This window comes from Podarcis muralis, chromosome 3, assembly GCF_964188315.1.
Source record: "Podarcis muralis chromosome 3, rPodMur119.hap1.1, whole genome shotgun sequence".
Lineage (NCBI taxonomy): Eukaryota > Metazoa > Chordata > Lepidosauria > Squamata > Lacertidae > Podarcis > Podarcis muralis.
The window spans coordinates 65,376,069-65,401,035 of NC_135657.1; the positions used below are offsets into that span (position 1 = coordinate 65,376,069).

A 24,967-nucleotide genomic window follows, 5' to 3' on the forward strand; every position below is an offset into this window, starting at 1 on the left:
AAAATAATAGCAAAGGAATAAACCCACCAGTGTGCCCTCAGAAGATGGCCGCAAATCAGACATTTCAGCCAAGTTCAAATCGTAGTGCACTTGTTCTGTACCCAGTGTTTGAAGCTATTGGTTCCCAATGAGAAGCAATATCACCAGACCTTCTGTATCCAGCTACGTCACTGGCAATTGGAGCAACTCCCGTAAACACAACAGAACTACCCCTCTGTCTCCTCCCCCTGCACATGACCCAAATCTGCTTCAGGGAGCAAATTTCAGGTTGCAGGGCACAATAGGAATATTACGTTTTAAAACCTGGCATCATACTACCATTTGATGGAAGCCTTAACTCTTACCAGGTATGTCTGTAACTCTACATAGATGTGTAGGTAAAAGTAAACACACACTGTTTTTCACATACTTTCCCCCATCCCAAATACAGCCTTCAGTCCTGTATTACCTAGTGCCCCAGTGGACCTCCCAACTCTGAGAAGCATATTTGGGGCAACCATAGCCACAGCAGTGCATAATGGAGAATTGAGAAAAATGTGGTGTTGGCACCACCTTGTGAAAACAGAAACGCTTTCTGCTTGCATAAAGCCACTACAGGATGCAACGCAGAGACTGATTAAAACTCGTATCAACCAGCACCAAATCTGGAGCAGGGACAAACAACATTGCGCCCATCAAATGTTATGGACTATAGCTCCCCAGGTTGGGAGGAATGGGAGTTGCAATTCAAAATTTCTGGAGGGCAGCACATTAGCTACCCCTGCTCTGGGGTATCAATATCAAACAATATTTGGTTTTTTTCCTATTTCAACAGGTATTTTATGTTGCTTTAGTTGCAAAAACGAAACAGGTGATTTTGTAAAAATGCACACACAGAGATCTATTATTTCTCTGATGCTCCAGTTCAAATTTAAAGTGGCATCAGAACCTTCATTATCAGACTGCTGGAGAAAGGCACAACCATGGGATCTCTAGCAATGGAAGAAGCTAATGGTCCCTTTTCAAGGTTGCTAAGAAGGCTGAAATCGCACTGTTGCCATGCAAATGCTAAACAGATTCATTATGCTAGCAAAATGTTTTATGGCTCTCCTAGATAGCTGTCTTACAAGCTCCACTCTAGTTATTTGGAATCTTTCCCAACTTCACAGGCAGACATTATCCTTGTAGTGTCCTGCCAAGTGATGGAGTCATTTTTGCAGATTCTGTTTACTCTTTAGACGGTTAATGGGCCATCATAAAAGTTACTTGGGCTGGGCAACACATGCTGTTCTTCATATTCTTCCCAACAAGGAAAAGCTAGAGCAGTGGGGCATTTTTACCTGGGGGGGGGGGGAATAATAAACTGTATAATGAAGATTGAGACAGATACTTGCTACTCAAGAGTCTTTCACTAAAACTGATTAGCAGTACATTGGGGATAGACAAAAGTAAGTGCTTTTTCACAGAATGCACAGTTAAATCATGGAATTCACAGCTGTGGGATTTGGCGATTGCTATCGCCAGTGTGGTGTAGTGGTTAAGAGCGGTAGTCTGCTAATCTGGGGAACTGGGTTCGCGTCTCCGCTCCTCCACTTGCAGCTGCTGGGTGACCTTGGGCCAGTCACGCTTCCTTGAAGTCTCTCAGCCTCACTCACCTCACAGAGTGTTTGTTGTGGGGGAGGAAGGGAAAGGAGGATGTTAGCCGCTTTGAGACTCCTTAAAGGGAGTGAAAGGCGGGATATCAAATCCAAACTCTTCTTCTTCTTCTTCTAAATGCTTCAGAGAGGAATTAGACAAGATTATGGTCCGCCAATGGTTAATTCGTCATGGTGGCTATAGGATCGTACATGATCAGAGACAATATAGAACTGAATACAACTGGTTAAAGAGGCAACAGCAGAAGAAATGACCTGTTTACTTAGTGATCTTCCCAGGGTATCTGGTTGACCATTGTAGGAAGAAGGATAAGATATGATCTTAGTGGGATTATTATTATGTTCTTAAGTCTTAAAAGACACGTGTGTGTGTGTGTGTGTGTGTGTGTGTGTGTGTGCACATTCAAAAACCTCCACACTGCTAACTCTTTCAACAGTGTTATATTTCACTTGGTTAAAAGATACTTTATACTAAAAATAGAATGTTTTCAACAAAATGAAAAATTGCTAAGAAGCAGAGAGATTAGGTGAATTCCTTGTGGCTAGGAATCCTTTCAAACAGTTACACTCATTCCACTACGCTTTACCTTCCCCAGTCTAGCTGGATCCAACCGCCACTTACAAGGTGCCAGATTGGAAACAGGTGCCCATTCTGAAGGTAAAAGCCAAACCATTCATCCACTACATTCAAATACGTAAAATGATAGTTCATTTTGATGCTAAGAAACTTCTGTCATTTCTAATACATAGAATCTGTGCTTGCAGATGGACTTCGCACACTTAACCAGTCCTGCCAAGATTCAGCAATGTTACAGAATCCAAATGGGAGCTTATAAAACTAAAACGTGTTTATATAGTCCATATTGACTTACAGAAGGTTACTGAAAGTATAGCAGCAATATAATGAGAAGAAAAAACATAACACCACAGATTGTTACACTTTAAAAGTACTTAAAAGATTTCAAAGAGGTAATACAGTATTTGCCTTAAACTCACCAATACTATAGTATCGCTTAAGATCTGTGCGCCTAATATCCTTTGGCTGACTGCTTTTCTTCTTCTTTTTCTCCAAGTCCTCCTTTTCCCCAGACTTTTTGCCGTTTTCTTGAGAGCCATTGGTCTGCACCTGAACAGCTTTGCTTCCATCATCTCTTCCAGCCTGAGTTCTACCTGTGGGGATCCCACAAGCATTTGAGGAGGCTGCCTCTGAATTTTGCTTAGCTAGCCTCTTCTTCTTCAAACTAGAAAAAAAGAAACACAATAAAGCAATATAGACAATAAGCTAATTTGCAGAAATCTCATTGGCTAACCATTGATCATTATAATTTTATGTACCTTGATCCTGCTAAATTGCAATGATCAGAATAACAATTCTTTATTTATCTAATTTAGCATACCCTCCAATATTTCTCTGATGAAATTCCATAATAATAATTTTACTATTTACACCCCTGTGATTATCTTAGACCTGTACCAGAGCAGTAAAAGGAATAATACATATCACATTTTCAATTTTGTCTACTGCTTCTGCCCCTTGGTGCTGATGTTATTAATGTTATTTCTGTTGTCTGATCTTTGACCGTAATAGAATGACTGATTGATCGATCAATTGAATACATGACATAAATATTCAGTGAAAGTGACAGTGTGACTTTATTAACCTAGATTTCTGCAAACTACTTCTACATTTTACATTGAGTAAATATATATTAGCATATAAATGACGTAAATATACTTAAACTGGTTTTTAGTTGATAAAAATGCACGTGGTGCCTTGTTCCTAAAATAACGAAGGCCTAAAATAATCACAGGCCAAAACATATTGGGCTTTTTCTTTTTACAAATAAAATCCCAATTGTGGCTAAACTTGAGGTTTTATCTCTCTCATTTTTTGAACGTACTTTACATGGCAAAGTAGTCTTCATTTCAGCAGGTTATGTGCTGCTGCAACATGTCATCTTATCATGCTGCTCGGGTAACATCAGGAGTTTGCGTGCAAATGTGAGGATCTGGCATATCCTTCCCATGCCAACATCACTTGACCAAGAAACTGAGAAACTGCTGGGATAGAAGGAGCAGTGGCAAGGTGACTCCTCCCACGTGAGCTTGGATGTCTGACGTTACTGGAGCAACACGGGACCAGTTTCTGATGGAAGCAAAGCCGGCTCCAGCCCATATGAGCCTAAATAAGGTTCTATGTTAATCCCCATCTCAAACAATACTACACTGATTAATATATTTGGCCAGCATCTATTCGTTATGTCATCGTCTAAACTTATAATTTCACAGTCAGCTGCCCAGGCTTTATTATTAGCTTTGTTTTCACAACATGTCATTCATTCAAGGTTATCTAAATCAGTGCCCTCTAATACATGTTTGTTCTGAGGCTCTTATAAACATCTACAAAAAAGAGAGATCTGAACGACTCCATTGATGTATGAAGAATAACCTTTTCTTTCAAAAGTGAGATCTAATATTTCCCCCTATTTCTGTACTACATCTTCATTAATTATGTTATTGTTTTTAATTATAGTGGTAAGTCACCTTGAGCCAAAGAGAAAGTAGGAAACGGAAGGGCTGAAGTGGAATGGCACAGTACATGCTTTGAATGCCCAAAGGACCCAGGTTCAACCCCAAGTATCTCTAGAAAGGGCTGAAAAAGGGTCCTGTTTTGAGTTTCTGGATAGCTACTCTGCTGGTCAGTGTCGTAACTATATTGGGTAGAGGAAGGCAAGAAGAAATTTGGAGACTCAAGTCAAGCCAGCAATGAGTAGAGCCAACTAATTCTACTTTCGTAGAAATGTAGAGCTGTAAGGGACCCAAAGGTATATATGCTTCTGTAATGGCCTATCACCAGGGAAAGAGGCTAAGGATGCGGAGTGAAACTGCTCTCTGGGGCAGCCGCAGAGATGACACTACTAACTACTATCAGCACAAGAGGAGCCTAGTGTGCTGGGACCTCTACAATCCAAGAATGCTGCCTTGCCCCTCCATCCGTGCACAAGACAGAGGTTTCAGTAGGCTTCGTGGAACCCCAAGTTTAGAAGCACACAAAAACTTTGCAAAAACGTTGGGGCCCTCAGAGTAACTGAGTAAGAGCTGTCCATGGTCCTGCAACTTCTGACCAGACCCCTCTTGCCGCTTTCTGCGTGGGATCCAGCATCAGACCTGGACACAACATATGGTACAACTTTGGGAATACAGACATACCTTCAGGAACCCTGCCATTACTAGGCACTGTCAGGAGCTAGCAGTCCTTAACAGGATAAAGAATCGAGGCAACCTACTCCAACTGCAGCTCAGGAGTACAACATCTGCTATCCATGCAGATGGTCTCAGGCTCAATCCTTGTCATCTCCACATAGGGCTGGGTAAGAGCCCTGTCTGAAGAGATGGAGAGCCACTGCCAGGAATTGCTGAGCTAGACGAATGTATGTCTGACTCAGTTTAAGGTAGGCTCCTATGCTCCAAATATGTGTAACTCCTTCTTAGGTTATTCAACCTGGTGACAACAGAACGTTGTAAAGTGGTTTTTACTTTGCAAAAAGTGCAAAAACTAGCCCCCAAATATGCCAGGTGTTCTATAAAATTTATTAGGAAGTAAGCCTGAAGGGGAGAAAAGAGTTTTATAGTATACAACTAAGAGGAACTACCTTGCTATTCTCATCCATAATTGCCCACTGAAGTCCCTTGTCCCAAAATAGGGCACCTTGCAGAATGAAAACAGGTAAGTCAAACCTGTTCCATTCACACAAAAAAGGAACAAATGTTTTTAAACCATATGCTTAGCATCCTGCTTTTGAAGGCCAGAGCATGTGGATCCTTGCTATGCAACGTTTTCAAAATGTTTTTTTCTTTCCCTTTCATTTTAACACAACATTTCTACCAAGAAACTGGCTTTCCCCTACAAGAGAAAATCAACACTATCAGAGGCTAAAGCTACACAGAAAGAGAGCACAGACAAAACAGACAGGGTTTCCCTCCCATTTATGAAACTGTTTATTTCAAGTACCTAGTAGAGATTATCCTGTTATTTGTTTACTGAACTCAAAGGGAGCAATTGGAATAATCATTGTTGTGGTTTAGCTTTTGGGATCTGCCCCACTTTTCCTTACAAAACTCAGAGCAGATTTTTTTTTGGGGGGAGGGTGGTGCTGGGGAGGAAGACGAGAAGTTCCTCTGCACAAGTTGAAGTCCTTGTACTAATGGGACAACTTCACTGGATAGTCTATAGTTTCCAAGACAGGAGAAGTAATAGTTCCCCTTTACAGTGGTACCTCGGGTTACATATGCTTCAGGTTACAGACTCTGCTAACCCAGAAATAGTATCTCGGGTTAAGAACTTTGCTTCAGGATGAGAACAGAAATCGTGCTCCGGTGGCGGAGCGGCAACAGGAGGCCCCATTAGCTAAAGTGGTACCTTAGGTTAAGAACAGTTTCAGGTTAAGAACGGATCTCCGGAACGAATTAAGTACTTAACCCGAGGTACCACTGTATTTCCCTTTATTCATTCGTAGAACAATTTCCAGTTCTAAATGCCACACTTTAAGAAGGAAATACAAACTGGAACAAGTTCAAAGGAGGGCAATTAAGATGGTCAGGGGTATGAAAATGAAGAAGGAAAGGTTGCAGGAACTGGGCATGCTTAGCCTGGATAAGAGAAGACTGAGGGGGGACTTGACAGCAGTCTTCAAATACCTGAGGGACACAGAAGACGGCAAATAATACTTGTTATCTACTGCCTCTGAACACAGCTAGATCTAAGTTACAGAAGAGCAGAGATTTTGACTGAGCATTAGAAGAAACTTCTTGGTGCTAAGAGCAACTTGACAATGGAACCAATAATTCAGTAAGGGTGGGAGGCTCTCCCTTGCTGGAGATCTTCAAGCAGAAGCTGGACTGCTATCTCTTGGTTGTGATCTCTATCTCTGAATATCCTGAAGTGAGCTAGAGTCTGGGTCAATGGCCTACAACACTCCTCCCCCCCCCCATGACAACAGTTCTGAGTAGACACATTGTCCTTGCTTGCTCACTAACTAGGCCACAGCCTCAGAATCCTTGCCACAGGCTCTTTCGAAACAGATCAATTATCCCACAGTTTTAACCGTGATCTGAAATTTCACCAAGAGGGGGAAAACAAGAGTGTCTGGCAGATAAAACTATTTACAGTATGCAGACATTGTGCTTACAAAACCAATTATTATTTCAGTCTACAGCAAAGGCAAAAAAGAAAACAGGGGAAAGGGAGAGGACACCCAATTATGAGCAAAACTAAAGCACACAGATACCTTGCGGGGGCAACAATAAAAACATTCCAGAGAGAGAAGGGTTCTGTTTGTCTAGAAAAGATACTCTATTTTTAAACAAAAAATGACTCCATATTTTTAAATTAAAAATGAGGTGCATATAATGTCAAAAGATATACTCTCAAACACAAGAAACACATAATAATGCATTTTAGACCCAGAGCAGATTTGTGGGTACATTTTTCACATCAAAATATGTGGTGCGCTTGTACTGTACCAACTGGTGACTTTTTCTGAGCCATGCCTAAGGTTGTTACTGGAAATGGTAGGAATCAAAGATTTTGGTTGTGCTTTTGTGTAGGGAAGTGTGCTGTGTTATTGGGCAGCTTTCCATGCACACTTCATATTTTTTTAAAAAACTAGCTGTTTCGAAACCAAGGTTTCCAAAATAGGAAACAGCTTCCATAAGCAGGGAGCAAAAAATCTGTCATTGCGGCATAAAAATAAGTCTGAAACGATCTTAGAGGGGAAAACCTAATACAACTCACCAGTGGCGTAGCGTGGGTTGTCAGCACCCGGGGCAAGGCAAATAATTTGCACCCCCTAACCCGTGGATTTGCGCCCCTAACCCCCAGATGTTGCGCCCGGTGCAGCTGGCGCCCCTGCACCCCCCACGCTACACCACTGCAACTCACCTACACCTAAACAAAGCACGGGGGGGGGGGCGGTGCAGTGAGCCACAGAGAGAAAGGAAATTGCTGCTGATTTGGCCAAGGGGATTGTTTATTCACAAAATGTACTGCACAGCAACTCTCGACTATAAGGGTCTGTTTGGTGGCAGTTCCCAGTTTGTGGAATTTGAAATTATCAGCTGTGGTTAGTTTTAGATGTTTTTATTTTACTTTAATTATATTATTTCAACACTATTGTGTTTGCCACCCTGGACTCCCATGAGAGAAAGGTTAGGATGTAAATTTATTAAATAAAACAAACAAAAACATGGCAAGCCACATTCGGTGCTGGGCATCACCACTTGTTCTGCCTTCACAGGATTACAGGATCGTGACAAGATTAGGCTCACCATGCTGACTGAGCCAATAATAACCAAACCTGCTCAGAGTTGCCACAGAGGAATATTAAGCACTCAACACACCAAAACTGACTGCCTGTTTTTATAAATAAATAAATAAATAAATAAATAAGTAAATAAATACATTTTATTTATACGCTGCCCATCCAGCTGGGTTTCCCCAGCCACTCTGGGCGGCTCCCAACAGAATATTATTAATAATAACAAAAAAGCGATAAAACATCAAACACTAAAAAACTTCCCTAAAAAGGGCTGCCTTCAGGTGTCTTCTAAAAGTCAGATAAGTTGTTTATTTCCTTGACATCTGATGGGAGGGTGCCACCACCGAGAAGGCCCTCTGCCTGGCTCCCTGTAGCTTCACTTCTTGCAGTGAGGGAACCGCCAGAAGGCCCTCGGAGCTGGACCTCAGTGTCCAGGCTGGAAATGGAGATGCTAGTTTCACCCTAGTGCCTTGCCTTACTGGAATCATTAGTATTATGGAGCAAGGTGTTGAGAGGGATGGCCTGGGAGAGGATTGGCCAAAGAGGCCTGTAGGAGTGCTTTGGCCCCTGAGTTTGCTTTTATAGAGTGTCTATCACTGGCAACGTGCTAAATATTTCTCTAGGAATATGGTTTCTTCAGAATGAGTGTTCCCCAATTCACAGCATTTGATCACTCCTGTGGGTATTTCAAAAAATAATAATGGGGGGGGGGGGGAACAACCCTGGAAATCTTAACAACTTTGCTGCCTTTCAATTCACAAATTATTTCATGACCTTCAAATGCACTTCTTTTTCTTCCAAAAAGGTGTCATAACAGCACGTTTGCACAGTTAAATAATCCTTAAAAGATCTACCGCACTTTAACTACAGTTTACATTCCACCGTGGCAATCTGGTTTTGTTACATCAAGGAGCGTGTTTATAATTCACCTACAATAAACACAGAATGAAGAGCAGAGATGGCACAGAACCACCACAGCAGCTCTTTTTTGCTGATGCTACAGCAGATTTAAAACAAAAACAAAACTGTATGTTTAAAGGAACAAAAACAGATTTCCCCTCCCCTTTCATTTTTCAACCAAGAAAGCTGTATAATTTGATCATAGCAAGTTAAATATACCTATTATTTAAAATGAAGGTCAACTTCCTAACAAAAGACTTTAGGCTTTGGTGGGAAGTAAAATTCAAAAGCCATGGCTCAAGTATAACAAACCTGTGTTAAAGTTAATAAAAATGTTTATTTTTATATACCATGGTAAAAAAAATAAAAATGAAATGTTGCCAACCACACGTGCAGCACAATCCTAAGCATATTTACTAAGAAAACTACATTGACTGCAATGTAATTTATTCCCAAGTACCAATGAACTGGATAGTAGCCAGTAAGCTGTAGGTAACTAAGTCTAATTACTAATTTTAATTCCTATATATTTTATTTTAGTAGTCTGCAGAGGTGCATGAAATACCAGTGTTGTTAGTCATTTCTTTTTCAAGTTAATATTCTTCCTTTTATGAACACTGACGTGTGCTGTACTCAGAAACCTTCCTTGCAGCATTAGGGGTCAAGGACTCCCAGGCTTTCAGATGCTGTGGTACTACAAGTCCCATCAGCTCCAGCCAGGGATGATGGGAATAGTAGTCCAGCAACCTCTGGAGGGCCACAGATTCCCCACCCTTGCACTACATTCTTGGTGGAAAAGACTTGTGACTTGCAGCCTGGTTCCACCAGGGTTAAACAGGTTAGACAGGAAGCAGATCCCTAACGTCCAGATTCAACATACAGTAGCAATAAAATAAAAAGATTCAAAGCAGTTTGAAATTAGTTGCACTCTGGGGGCTCTAACTTGTACGTGTCACAGAAGTGTGGATACTCAGAGACAACAAAGAAAAAGAAAGCAAAGCGTAACTCACATAGCAAGTAGAAAAATGCCGTCAGAGTATTTGCCCTAGATTAAAACGTTAGGACCGACAGAGGGGAAAGTCCACAGTTGCATTTTGAAACAACGGAAAGAGCAGCAAATAGCTTACCGGGCAAAATAGCCTTGTCTTCGTTCTTTTTTCTCTTCCTTGATCTCCATTGTAAACAAATAGTAAAAAGTGTAAGGTGAAGTGGCTGAGCTTCTGAACTTCCAGTTAGTGTCTCATGTTCACACACGATCCATGCAGTTATCACTGAGGAAGGGGAAAAGAGGAAGCTCAGAAATTAACATGTCGACAACACCTGACTTGCTGCTGCTGCTGCTGCTGCTGCTTTTTTTTTGGAAGACTTACAGTGCATAGTCCCACAGCATGGTAAATTAAACCAGTGAAAGCACTGTCACATGACAAAGCTTATTGTACCAAAAACAAAACAAAAGAAAAACAATAGTCATGGCTCAATTCACTGCATGGGGAACACAAGGCTCCTTAAAATAGAAACACAAATAGGGAAACATAAGTTGCACATGGGATTTTATGTGTGTGTGTATATGTGTCAAATAAAAACAGAAGTCTGACATCAACGTTAATGAACTGCCTTTAAAACCACTTCACAAAGAATTCATTCACCATCTAACTGCAATTATTTTAATGCACTGTGCTGCGGTTCTATCAACAGGTTAAACATCTCTGTCCATATATCCACAAAATACAAGAAACCTGGAAAGAATGAACAACCTGAGTGCTGTTTGTTTTCTTCTGTTGTTTTTTTTTAATGCTCAGAAAGAAACACACACACAAAGACAGAACATTCAAGGCATCTGAACTAAAACAAAACACAAATTTGAGGGGGGTTCACTTGTGATAGAAAATAGATCTGGCAATTTGCATCTTCGTTTCACAGAGTGTGCACCGTTTTCCCACATAGCACTGTTAGTGCAAATAATCTGCAGTATGTCTAAATCACAGAGGTCCATCACACAATCCAAAGGCTGCATTTGGCACTTGATGCCATTTGCATGGCCCTGGAACCAGCCAAACCAAGGTTGTCCAATACAATCACTACATTGCTTTTTTTAAAAAAAATAAAAATCCAGAAAGCATTTTACAATTGAGCCTTCTATTTTTATTGTGGGCCACATAATATATATTTCTTGACTTTCACTTAGAATAGTAGCCAGTATGATTATAACTGTGAATATTCCAATACTCTCCTCAATATTTTTACGCTGTGTATAAAAAGGTAGAAGGTAAAGGACCCCTGGACACTTAACTTCAGTCAAAGGTGACTATGGGGTTGCAGCACTCATCTCGCTTCAGGCTGAGGGAGTTGGCGTTTGTTCACGTACAGCTAAACTGCTTCTGGTGCGATGGAAGCCAGAGCACACGGAAACACCATTTACCTTCCTGCCACACTGGTACCTATTTATCTACTTGCACTGGTGTGCTTTCAAACTGCTAAGTTGGCAGAAGCTGGGACAGAGCAACAGGAGCTTACACCATCGTACAGATTCGAACTGCCAACCTTCTGGTCAGCAAGCCAAAAAGGCTCAGTGGTTTAGACCACAGCACCACCCACTCCCAATTATACTGTGTTTTTAATCATTATACAGTGGTACCTCTGGATGCGAACGGGATATGTTCCGGAGCCCCGTTTGCATCCTGAAGCGAACGCAACCCGTGTCTGAATGTGCGCGGGTCACGAATTACCACTTCCGTGCATGCGCGTGATGTCATTTTGAGCGTCTGCTCATGCGGTGAAACCCGGAAGTAACGCATTCCGTTACTTCCGCGTTGCTGCAGAGCGCAACCCAAAAATGCTCAACCCAAAGCTACTTCAACCCAAGGTATGACTGTAGTGCCTTTATTTTTAGTTGTTTGGAAGATTAATCTGAAAAGTTGGTAAAAAAAAAAACAATTTAGAAAAATAATACAGTACCATTAGAACTCTCTGTAGAATAAAAATAATGTCCTAAAAGGGCTAACCTCTTCAAAACTGGAGAACTATTCTAATAAACAAAAGCACTAAGTATATCTTCAAAGATTCAGTGAAAGGAAGTCAGATCACTCCCATGTGCTCTAAAGAAAAAGAAACAATAATCAAAGGTGGGAGGAGACAGTTTGGAGAAGGCATTAGTAATCTCCCTGCAACCATAAATTAAGTTTACCATATCTAGTGTTCCTCTTTTCTTTCCCCACTTCTTTTTTTTTATTTCCTAGTCCGCTCTTTGAAAAGAACCACAAGTAGGAGTCAAAGGGATGACTACCGAACTTTTAAAATAGATACAATAAAATACACATCACTTTCCACAATTGCTGTATTACTACCACTGAAACTAATTGGTCAACATTTACTTCAGAATCAAGAGATAACCAAGAACGGCTTTTGTGCCAAAACAGGCCAGGATTCTCAAGCCTCTTTGCTGTATTCAACCTAGAGACACTTTTTCCTCAACAGCATACCACTGCTGAATGATCGACAATGTTTCCTGCATACTCTTTAGAACTAATGTGGTTCAGGGTGATCACTATACAGTTTTAAGCAGTGCTTGGCAACGTGCGGCCCAAGAAGCCTGTTTTACCACCCCACGAGCTGCCCCCGAACTGAGCCACCCGCTCAGTGAGTCCCACGTGCGCTGCGCTAAACAAGCGCCACCAAAAATCGCATCTGCGCATGTCCAGACGCTGAAAAATGCTTCTGTGCAGGTGTGATTTTCAGCATCTGGGCACGCACAGAAGCAATTTCTGGAGCCACAGACATGCGCAGACGCGATTTCCGGGGCCATGCTTCACGAGTCCGGCCCACGGACGATCTCCGTAGGAGTGATCCAGCCCATGGCTGGTTAACCTTGCCGACCCCTGGTTTTGAGTATATGTAGATGTTGTAAACAAAAATCTGTTAGTTAACAAATTGTAGGAACATTTGCCAGAAGCTGTATTCAAACTATTTGTCCTCAGGGAATCCAACACATTGGGCACAAAATATCTGCTCACCAAAGAGGATTCTGGTACATGGTCCAGCTTTTGGGAAATGTTATCTTCAGCAAAGGTGGCTATCCTGAGGTCCTCTATGTTCCTACACTGGAGCTCCCATCAGTCCTAATGATTACTCATGCTGGCCAGGGCTGATGGGAGTCTAAAACTACTTGGAAGGCCACAGGTTAGCCACACCTGCCTGACACAAACTGAGAGCACACACAAGAATGATCCCATGTGGATGACCATGGAAAGATCATTAATAGTGGCACAAGGGCATCCTGTCTGCAGGGATGGAGGAAGGGGGGTGCGGTGGGAGCGGATGCCCTGGGAGTCACCACTGAGGGGGTGACAAAATGGCGGGCAGCACTCACCGGGAGTGATGCAGTGGCTTGGGCTCCCGCAGGCTCCACAATGCCCCAAACGGTCCGTCCACAGCCTATCCCTCAGCTGTAGGGCAGCTGAGTGGGAGGAGGCAGGCAGACTCCTTGGAGGCCCCGCAGAGCGTCCTGGCTCAGCTGGCCTGGCCCCTGGGCGCAGGGCATGTGGGCCACCCCAGGTGCCCAATTGGCTTGCTCCGCCGCTGCCTGTCTGCCATTATTGACCTTCTCAACAAGAAGAACCTGAGGAAAACTAAGGCTTCACACACCACAATACAAAAACCATGGATATGGAAAAGTGTGGAAATAAATGGAATGAATAAATATAAATGCTTTTACTAACACAGTTTAACCTTTCAATTCCATTTCTGCAAATTCAATAGCAGGCTGCACTGAATAGCATTAATACACACCATCCACAGTATTTTGCCCAATCAGTTTAGGCATAACATCAGTTTCCAGCTAACAATGCCATCTCACTAGCTTTAATCAGAGTCTGCAATTTAAGAACAACACTACAGTTGTGACAGACTGAAACAGAGGCAGAAACGCTACAACCAGTAGAAATCGGAGTAAGCCACCACTTACTTTGTTGTTTCTTCAGGCAAAATGCAGTCACCACAAATAAGACTGAAAGTTCATGAGAAACTGCCTGCCTAATTAGTGAGCGCAAAGTACCATATTGTTGACATCCATGTCACCTCAGAGAAGAAAAGAATGCATTGAAGGTCACTGGCACTTGTATTCTTTCCTCATGAAGCTTGTGAACCATCTTCAAAGGTAGACCCGCAATTTAACACACTGCAGCAATCTAAGCAGGTTACCATAGAAGGGACAGCCATAGCCCAATTATCCCAGGTCCAGGACCAGCTGCCTTCAACAAATCAGTCATAATTGGTAAACGACACTTGATGCCACAAAACACCACATGGGCTTCTACTGCCAAAGCTGGATGTATAATAACCCTGAAGCTGGTTTTTCAGGGAAAGTGCAACTTCATTAAGAACTAGTTGAATACTAACACACCTGGAAAGGAACGGAAGAAGCATCCAAACATATTGTCTTCTTTTCAAGATAGTGGAAGCACATAGATTTCACCTCCAGTCAAACACATGAAGGTTAAAGGTAAAGGTAAAGGTACCCCTGCCCGTACGGGCCAGTCTTGCCAGACTCTGGGGTTGTGCGCCCATCTCACTTAAGAGGCCGGGGGCCAGCGCTGTCCGCAGACACTTCCGGGTCACGTGGCCAGCGTGACAAGCTGCATCTGGCGAGCCAGCGCAGCACACAGAACGCCGTTTACCTTCCCGCTAGTAAGCGGTCCCTATTTATCTACTTGCACCCGGGGGTGCTTTCGAACTGCTAGGTTGGCAGGCGCTGGGACCGAGTGACAGGAGCGCACCCCGCCGTGGGGATTCGAACCGCCGACCTTTCGATCGGCAAGTCCTAGGCGCTGAGGCTTTAACCCACAGCGCCACCCGCGTCCCAACATGAAGCAACATAACCTTCATAACATGAAGGTTATGCACTGCTAAAAACCCTGGCTTCTAAGGTAAGGTACGCATGAACCAGTACACAGCCCCTTCACAGCCACATCTCTCTACCCTTTGCACAAGCAGCTGAACAGAATATAAAATGTTAAGCCACAATTCCCAAGTCTGGATGCAGCAGGGAACTCTGGCTTAATTGAAGCCAGAATTTTCCACCAAAATATGACAAGAGGAGGATAGAGATGGGATAACAATTGTTCCTAGACTCATAGTGTTATCCCATCTCCCTCCTAGTCTTGCCATGTTTTGGTGGGAAGATTCTGGCTTTAATGGTTTGTGAACCAAGGAATGGTGATCTGAACTGGGCGAATATGACCACAGCTAAATGTCACAGCCAGCTTGTGGCTACCTCTGTCCCCAGTAATGTTCAGAAAGGGTTTGTTCCGGCAAGGAATGCCATCACTGGACTGTTTACATACCTGCAGCAGCCAATGACTTTTTTTTTCATTTCCCACATTTCAGAAATAAGAGGAATAGGATGGGGAAACTTGAAACATGTCAAATTATGCATTCTGGCTCACTTATTTTCAGTCCACCTAGGGCCCCTTTTGCTTAAGGGCAGGCCATAAATATATTAATTAATTAATTAATTAATTAATTAAGGATAGAAAAGAGAAGGAAATATTGAACCCAAGCTTTTGGAAGCAGCCACACACTAAATGCAGATGTACAGTTCTGGCTCAATAAATTGAAATAGTAAGTAGGGAAGAAAGAAAGATTGCTTTAAAAAGTGGAACCAAGTATTAAAGGTTTCGGAAACACTTTTTAAGTCTGCACGTAAATGAGTTAAGAAAAAAAATCCTGCTGTTATCTTCACTGACTGACCTCAGACCTACTGTAATGTTGTTTTAAAAACACATTCGCACATTATGTTTATTATACACACACAAGCCGGAAAAGAAAGGGTGCACTGTTCAAATAGAAACTCATAAGATACTAATATGAAACTCATAAGATGTAGGCAGCAAGTATTTCCAAGACTGGTTCTGTAGCCTTCTAGTCAATTTAAGAGACTGAGCAGCACCCTCTTGTGGATCCACTGCAAGTCCACATGATGGTTTTAACGTTAAAGAAAGTAAAACATAAAGGATGTAAATGTTTCTAAAAAGTTCACCCTGATTTTGGTAAAGTTACTGGATCCAGTGGGTGTAAGAGTCCCTTTCAAGTCACCTCTGTCATGTTTCTCCCACACACAAAGGATGGCTAAGAATGTGGACATCCCAGATTATGTACTGTCAAAAATAAGTACAGGATTCTGCTGCAAGGAAAACCCAAATACAGTGGTACCTCGCAAGACGAATGCCTCACAAGACAAAAAACTCGCTAGACGAAAGGTTTTTCCGTTTTCGATTTGCCTCGCAAGACGAATTTCCCCTATGGGCTTGCTTCGCAAGACGAAAACGTCTCGCGACTTTGTTTTCTTTGTCTAAAAACAAAGACATGTTTTGTTTATAAAGTTAATTTATTTTCCCTTCAATTTTTGAACTGCTCTTTACAGTATGTGTGACTTTAAAGAGCAGTTAATAAACTGTTGTTGTACCAAATTTGGCTTTGTTTGGACTTTTTTTGACCATAGGAACGCATTAATTGATTTTCAATGCATTCCTATGGGATTTCGTGCTTCGCAAGACGAAAAATTCGCTAGACGACAAAAATTGCGGAACGAATTAATTTCGTCTTGCGGGGCACCACTGTATATCTAATACCTCATTTTCTTAAAACAAGAAGATTTGATCCCCTGTACTCAGTGGAATTTTTGCACATGCTAGGATTTAAATCAGGGGTAGGCAACCTAAGGCTTGGGTGCCAGATGCGACCCAATCGCCTTCTCAATCTGGCCCATGGACGGTCCGGGAATCAGCGTGTTTTTACATGAGTAGAATGTGTGCTTTTATCTAAAATGCATCTCTGGGTTATTTGTGGGGAATAGGAATTCGTTCATTTTCTTTCTTCAAAATATAATCCGGCCCACCACATGGTCTAAGGGACGGTGGACCGGCCCACGGCTGAAAAAGGTTGCTGACCCCTGATTTAAATGGTATTTGCTTGCAACAAACCCCTACTGAACTCAGCAAAACTTACTTCTGAGTAAGCACATATATGATGGATGGGGAAGAAAACCTTTTAAGAGGAGATGCATCACTGCATGACTTGTAAATGCCATCAATGTGGACAGAAAACAGAAGAGAGCTATTTTTCAGGTCAAACATACGTTTTAGCCATCGTAGTCTTCAAAATTACGGATGCTTGAAAACTAATTTAAAAACATTTGAGAGAAAGCCTGGGGGGGGGGGGGAGTCAAAAAAGGTAGCCACCATATGTTGCAATGCATTATTATGCATGCCAAAAAAGAGGGGGAAGAGAACCTGGAAACAACTACTATGGTAACTTAGCAATGCAGAGAATGCTATTTTTTGTACAGAGGCAGGCAGCTAAACCCTCCACAGATTATCCACATTATAAAGCCAAAGTTAAGGTTTCTATAGCAACTTTAATTCCAACACACTGCACACAGTGTACTAATGCACAGCATGAAGGGTAAAACATATATATATATATATATGCGCAACTTGAGAAAATTCAAGATCTCTACATCAACATTCAGTTTTCATTTTCTGAGTTCATGCAGAATTACTGTACTAATCGGAGGCTTCCGGCAATTATTTTCCTTCTGTTCCATGAGTGCACCCTCAATATTATTTAATATGCATTGGTTACTTCTGGTAATCACCTAACCATTATGATATATTCACAATCAAAGTGATTCCACAATGATAAAAGGGTAGAATTTTTCACTCTTCTAATGCATATTACAGTATATGTAAATTTGAGATTCTAATCCCCTTGGAGGTTTTTGTGTACAGAAGTAGCAGTTATTATATCCAAAACAATTAATCATTTATTAGAGAAAGCATGATTTTATGCATGCTGCATATGCTCCCACATCTAGGAGGTTGTTCCTTATATTAGTTGCAAACACAGGAATTAACTTTTTTCAGACCACAAGCAATTTGACCGGGCATACATATTTCCCCTTCCCTCTTTCTCTTTCAATGAAGGTTACAAGTTTCTGTTTTCACACGAAATCGGGGTGGTGAGCCTGGTGCTGGATTACAGCTCCCTTCAGCCCCATCTAGAATGGCCAATGGTCAGGGATGATGGGAATTGTAGTCCAGCAATATCCAGAAGGCCATAGGTTCCCTATCCCTGCCAATCTCACCAGGATATCAAACCATGGTTTGTTCCAGGTTTTAACTAAGCAGTTATAACACACCATGGTTCACCAGGTTTGCCCATAACAGGGACCTTTACTGGGTTAGACAGTGGTACCTCGGGTTACATACGCTTCAGGTTACAGACTCCACTAACCCAGAAATATTACCTCGGGTTAAGAACTTTGCCTCGGGATGAGAACAGAAATCGGGCTCCGGTGGCATGGCAGCAGCAGGAGGCCCCATTAGCTAAAGTGGTGCTTCAGGTTAAGAACAGTTTCAGGTTAAGAACAGACCTCCAGAACGAATTAAGTACTTAACCCGAGGTACCACTGTAAAGTGAAAGGTGACATGTTCACTCTCCTCTTTATGTGCATGATGGAAGAGAGAAGGGAGAAGCAGAGCCCCTTGATCAATGCAACTCGTTTCCAAACATCAAAGCCATGGCTAAGTTCACTGTCCAAATTAGGTCCTTGTGCACTCCTTTCAGTCCATTGATCCCATGGATCCCATAAATTATTCTGTTATCAGTCCAAAAGACACATTTTCCTAAGCAAAAGGGGGGGGGGGCATTTCAACTTACGGAGGATTTGTATGCAATTCCATGATTCAAGTAAATATTATAAATCAAACTGGCAAAGAATCAGTTAATTAAGGAGATTCAACATAAACCAGAAGAGCAGCACTCATTTCTTATTACATAATCGTAAGTGAGGAACTTAAGTTTATAACGCATGTAGGAAGAGGCTCCCCACGCACTGCCACATTTATTAAAATCTATCAGCTGCCTGGTAGTCACAAATGCGCTCAGCCTGCAGCACCTACTATCTTTCTAGCACATGGGAATTCCATAAATCTGGAATTGTTCATGCAGAATAAAGAGAAGGCCTTGGAAAAACCTTGCCCCTTTGCCACCTGTCTCTATCTTCAGCATGTAAACAAGGCCTTGGTTACCTTCCAGATTAATCAAAGTACAATTGAATTCCACAACAGATAGCATTGTAGACTAACCTTGTTTCCTACAGCAGTAACAACTTTATTGACCAGTTAAATGAACTCCATTTGACTCATCACCAGTCTTTCTTCATTGAACTCACCAGCAAGCATGTAGTCACTGGCCACCAAGCAGTGTCAGAGTGATGTATTCATTGCCTGGACACATCCCCAAAATTTCCCCCCAGAAACAGACAAAAACTCACATATCACATACACCAAGCTATTTAATAGTTGGAAAGGAAGGGGCGTTTTTCTTGTTATGCTTTTAAAACCTCAGCTTTTGAAAATAGTAAGAAAAAAATATTTCCAATGTGCTTTTGCCCTTAGCCCATGGGATTTCAAAGAGAAGCTTGCAAGATGCGACTCTAGTAAGTTAATGTTTTAGTTCTCAAGAAGCTGTAATGATCACACTCACTTTAATCATCTGCACTTCTGAAATCAGCAGCCAAGGAGAGTAATGGAAAAGGGGGCCCGATTGGCATTTGTACAGTAGATAGTACTTTAGCTTCCAGGCACTCAAGCCATTAGTATGATTCATTTCAACTACAGAAAGCACTTTAAAAACTGCCCACAGTAATGAAGCATCAAGCAAGCAGTTGCCAACAATAGATGCCAGCATTTCCAACTTAAATCACATTGGCTTTAAGCCAGAGATAGCCGTACCCAATGAAGTGTTATGCGCGACTAGTAATGTGTGAGTAACAGCAACATGCAAGTGGTCTCAGTCTGCAGGCTATATGAATTCCTATCTGCACTACATCCTGTCAGAAGGCATGCCATCTATGCACGGAACTGGTTCGCACGTTACAACAGACGGTGGTTTTTAAGTCTTACTGTGGGAAGACCCACACCATACATTTAAAGCACATGACCCACCTCACACACACACACCCCAAAATCATGGTAACTTTATATGTGCAAAATGCTAATAATGCACGCTCCTGTCTCTGAAACCAGGAGCAACAAACCACAAGCCTGGGCTTAGTGCTGTTGCACCCCTTCCTGGATGAGTTGGCCACATTCAATTACTAGATCACAGTCTTCTTGAAGCTGCCTTTTAAAAAAGCATCATAAATGTCAGCTGGTGGCTAGACTGACCTCTGGAGCCCCTAAGTTCTAGCAACACTTGATTCCAGGTCATTGTCAGCTGCAAATGCACATTCTGGCCGGCCTCTAAAGAACTAAGTGGTATATGGCCAGGATATCTAAAATATGGTTTTCTCCCATATGATTCTCCAGCTGCATTCGGCATCTGCAACCCAACACCTTCAGAGATAAGGTTGGTTGGTACACAGTAGCATCCAATCACTTTTGTGTTTGTTAGGGCAACTTTACCAGCACATGCAGGGAATACACAGGGCCTATTTTGGCATTAATTGGGTCCCAAGAGGGAGAATGCTGTTTTGTTCAGCTTATTCCGTCCATGAAGGCAATTATTGTAAAGGACAGACACAACTTGATCTTGCTGTTCCTTGCACCACACATTGCTGTTGCAATGCAGCTTGTTTGGCAGAAATCCATCTTGGCCCAGTTTTCCATCAGGATAAGCCAGAAACAAGCAAGTACAAACCAAGGACTTGGTGACAGTGTACGCCTCACACTCACCACGTAGGGACCATTTGAAAGCACCACCATAGCTCTACACTGCAGCAGAAGCGTCTAGAGCAGTTTATTCTCATGAATGTTGGCATTGCATAGCACAGGCATCCCCAGGCTCAGCCCTCCAGCTGTTTTGGGACTAAAATTCCCATCATCCCTGACCACTGGTCCTGTTAGCTAGGGATGTTGGGAGTTGTAGTCCCAAAACAGCTGGAGGGCCGAGTTTGGGGATGCCTGGCATAGCATCTCTACACTACTTCCACATGTCATCAAAGGACATTGCACAAGCATGGAGGCAGACTCTCGTATGATGACAGCATGGAGGCTCATGCAATGACCCTCTTATGATGGCCATGTGGGAAGTCAGTCCTTCATTACAATTTCAACATGGGCCCTGGGAATGGCAGTTTACTCCTCACAGAGCTGCAATCCCCAGCACCCTTAACAAACTACACTTCCCAGGGTGAGGTGGGAGGGAATGCGCTTCAAATGTATGAGGTGAATTCATTTCAAGAAAAACAAACCAGGATACAGTGGTGCCTCGCAAGACGAAATTAATTCGTTCTGCGAGTTTTTTTGTCTTGCGAATTTTTCGTCTTGCGAAGCACGGTTTCAAAAGAAGTTTTGGAAAAGATTCAAAAATCACCAAAATCTTCAAAAACCTCAAAAAAGGCTACCACACCGCGTGCAACTGCACCTCTTCAAGCAATGCACCCTGGGTATTAACGGTTTTAAGAAAAAGGAAACAAACTTGCAAGACGTTTTCGTCTTGCAAAGCAAGCCCATAGGGAAATTCGTCTTGCGAAGCAACTCAAAAAACCAAAAACCCTTTCGTCTTGCAAGTTTTTCGTCTTGCGAGGCATTCGTCTTGCAAGGTACCACTGTATTAGTTTGCCCACCATGCTACCATTTTTGAAGATTGCAACACAAACATAAAATACAACAGATGATGTGTGGGACAGAAGCAGAATGTCAGTGACTACAAAAATTAAATGGCACTGCTTTAAAAACATCAAAACATTGTTGTCTAATGAGTCAAGGATGGGCAGATCTGAAGTGGTTTTTGGTACAGATAAACCTATCGCTGCTTGCTTCAGTTGTCACCACAAAAGCTAAAACTGTATTGGGGGGTAAAACAACACAGATATTGGAGTTAATATATTATTATGTAGCCACCAATAGCTTTATCATCCATACATATGTCTAGTCCCCTTTTAAAGCTGTCCAAGTTGGTAAACATCACATCTTGTGGTAGAAAATCCAAATGTTAACTGATTTCAAGAGGCATTAAGCTAAGTACCTAGTAGGAATGGATCCTCTCAACCCCAGCTAGAACAACCAATGGAAGTTGTAAGCAAACAATGTCTGGAAGGCCAGAGATTAGCCACCCCAGCAGATTAACCTTATGATGAACATATGTCTTAGCTTTAAGTGAGGTGTAAGGGGCCATGGGTTTGAACAGGATATTCTCTTTATTTTTATATACAAGCTATTATTCTTTTTGCTCAGCATATCTAGAAAGTTCCTTGAGCACACAGAAGCCATTACTGTAACAAAGTACAGTAATGGCTTCTGTGTGCTCAAGGAACTTTCTAGATATCTGTATCTAGCTGTCTAGATACAGACAGCCCTATTTGGCTGCCAAACAGATAAATAAGAATGGGACAAAATTCAACATAAGAAGAAGAAAATGGTATCACTAATGGCAATGCATTCAGTCACTGCCTTAAACCACACTGCATTGTCCCCTTTTTTTAAAAAAAAAAAAGGTTTAATTAGCTTTCAATTTGTTAAGTACCTTCTAGGTTGAGCACTTCTACTACATAAAGTATTCAAGCAGCTTTTAGAATAAAACTATATGGCATGATCAAAGCTGCCGCCTAAGACTGTGAGAGCAGCCCTGTTGGATCAATTCACAGAGTCTAGCATTCTTTTCCCAAGAGTGGTGTTGGCCAGCCAGATGCCTTTGAGACACTCACAAGGCAGTAAGCATTATTGCTCCCCAGTAACTGGTACCGATACTGCCTATGAACCTGGAAATCCCCTATTGCCACCATGACTAAGAGCCACTGACGGACCCACCCTCTACAAATGTGTCCAAGGTCTTTTAAAGCCATCCAAGTACTGCTTCCTTTGGTCTGCCCTGAATTTTCTGCCAATCAGTTCCATCGGTTGAATCTGAGTTCTACTATTGCGTGAGAGAGAACCTTCTCAATGCCCCTTCCCCACACACTATATAAGTTTAAAATAACTATTAGGTTCTTCCCCCAGTCACATTTTTCTTAACTAAAAAAACCCAGCCACTGCAACCTTACCTCATAGTCAAAGTGCCCTTGATTCATCCTGGCTACCCTTTTCTGTTCCTGTTTTTGAGATGGGCAAACCAAAACTAAACACAGCATTTCAAGTGTAGCCAGACCAGAGATTTAAGGGGAGTGCCATACTGACTGGTAGTTTTTCTATTTGATCCCTTTCCTAATCACCCTCACAAACCTGCCACACACTAGCTCAATGATTTCAATGAGCTACCCTCCACAATCCCAAGCTCTCTTTCCTGACACGTCACCATCAGTTTCAGACCTTTCAATGTATATGTGAAGTTAGGTTTATGCAGCACAAACATCCATTACATTATTCTTATTTGCACTGCACTCTATACGCCCTTTGAGTTAGTTTGCCAAGATCCTTCTGAAACTGCACAATCTGCTTGGCTTTCACTACCCACACGAATTTGGTATCACGTACAAACCTGGCCACCACACTGCTCACCCCTAACCATAAATGAACAAGTTTAAAATCACAGATCTTTTGAGATTAGATCTTTTTCCTTCTTACTCTTACTCCTCCTTCTTACTCTTCTTCTTCCTACTCTGTCTTTCCTAGTCCTTTTATTATTGTTATTTATTAAATTTGTTGGTCAATTTACAGTATCTTGCCCTAGGCAACTCAATAAGACTTAAAACAAACAATAAGACTTAAAAGCAAACAAACCAACCCCACAGGGTGGTACCCTGGTTTATGAACTTAATCCATTCTGGAAGTCCGTTCTTAAACCAAGGGGTGCTTTCCCATAGCAGCGGGGGACTCACTTTACAAATGGAACATACTGAACAGGAAGCGAAACATGTTCTGCTTCCAAGTTCACAAACCAAAACAGCTACTTCTGGGTTTGCAGCGTTCTTAATCCAAGTTGTTCATAAACTAAGCTGTTCTTAAACCAAGGTACCACTTTATAGAGACATTAAAATCAGTGAGGGAAATACATTTAAAACATAATATAGTTATTTATTAATCCCTAAATCATGGTTAAGTATTGACCAGACTGCAGACCAGGGTGTGAAATCAAAGTTTCAACTGAGTTTGCAAAACATATTTAAGCAATCCATATGCACCAAGCAAACCACAGTGAGGGTAATTCTCTGGCCTCTTTAGCCTGACTGCTGGAAGGTGCTTAATTTGTCTCTCTCCCACCACTTTATAAAGCGCCCACTGGTGTTTATATGCCACCCAGAAAATTAAAATGTTGTTTCACTGTATTTTGGTCCGTAACTGGGATCATCAAGACAAACTATGGTTAAAACTAACTGGGATTGCTTTTACTTACTTATTTATAAAAGTATTTCCATACTGCCATTTTCATAAAATAGCAGGGTGGTGTACAACATTAAAATATAAAGCATCCTGAAAAACAATACAGATAAGCATTAACATGACATGCTAATAATAATAATAAATTAATCTGCTACAGAGGCCTGTTGGCATAAAAAGGTCTTCAAGAGATGCTTCAAAGTCAAAAGTGAGGATGCAATCCTGTACAAGTCTATTTAGAAATAAGTGATGGCATTCAATGGGTCTTACTCCCAGGTAAGCGGGTAGAGAATTTACCATGTCAAACACATACTTAATTCTTCGCTACATCTTTACGGAAGTCTTCCACATTCAAAGCTTTGGGTAAAGTTTCCATTTTGATTTCTATGCTCACATTTGTGTGCTTCCTTAAATGACTTTTGACAGTTCAGTTTGTAACCTGACCTGGTGTCATCCTTTCTACAAACATTGATTTAGAAAGCTGCAAATATTTGTTCATGCATTACACTAGGAAGACCCTCTTCAAAACGGCTGTTAAAGTTTGTTCAAGCATATACACACACTATTTCAAGCACTGTTTCAGAATCAATTAGCTGTCAGATATTTACCATTTTAAATTAAAATTCATTGTTCATTACAAAAGCTAGTGTAACAAAGACACAGTAAATGCAGTACAAAAATAACACCCACAACATACACATGTAATTGTGTATGTTTACTCAAAATGTAATGGATGTAATGGTTGTCAAAATCAAATGAAGTCCAATTTAAATAACAAAATGCTATGCCAAAGGGTACCAGA

At 41.7% G+C, this 24,967-nt stretch overlaps 1 protein-coding gene across 2 annotated transcripts in view; it reads right to left on the bottom strand.

The window, feature by feature from the left end:
• NCOA7 (nuclear receptor coactivator 7) overlaps window positions 1-24,967 on the bottom strand; it is a 68,421-nt gene that overhangs the window by 40,314 nt on the left and 3,140 nt on the right. For both annotated transcript variants that reach the window (XM_028723339.2, XM_028723337.2), the window contains exons 2-3: window positions 9,979-10,122; window positions 2,631-2,875 (exon numbers count right to left, since the gene is read on the bottom strand). In XM_028723339.2, the coding sequence (XP_028579172.2) occupies window positions 2,631-2,875; window positions 9,979-10,028 (295 nt within the window). In that variant the 5' untranslated portion in view covers window positions 10,029-10,122. The remainder of the gene's footprint in view (window positions 1-2,630; window positions 2,876-9,978; window positions 10,123-24,967) is intronic.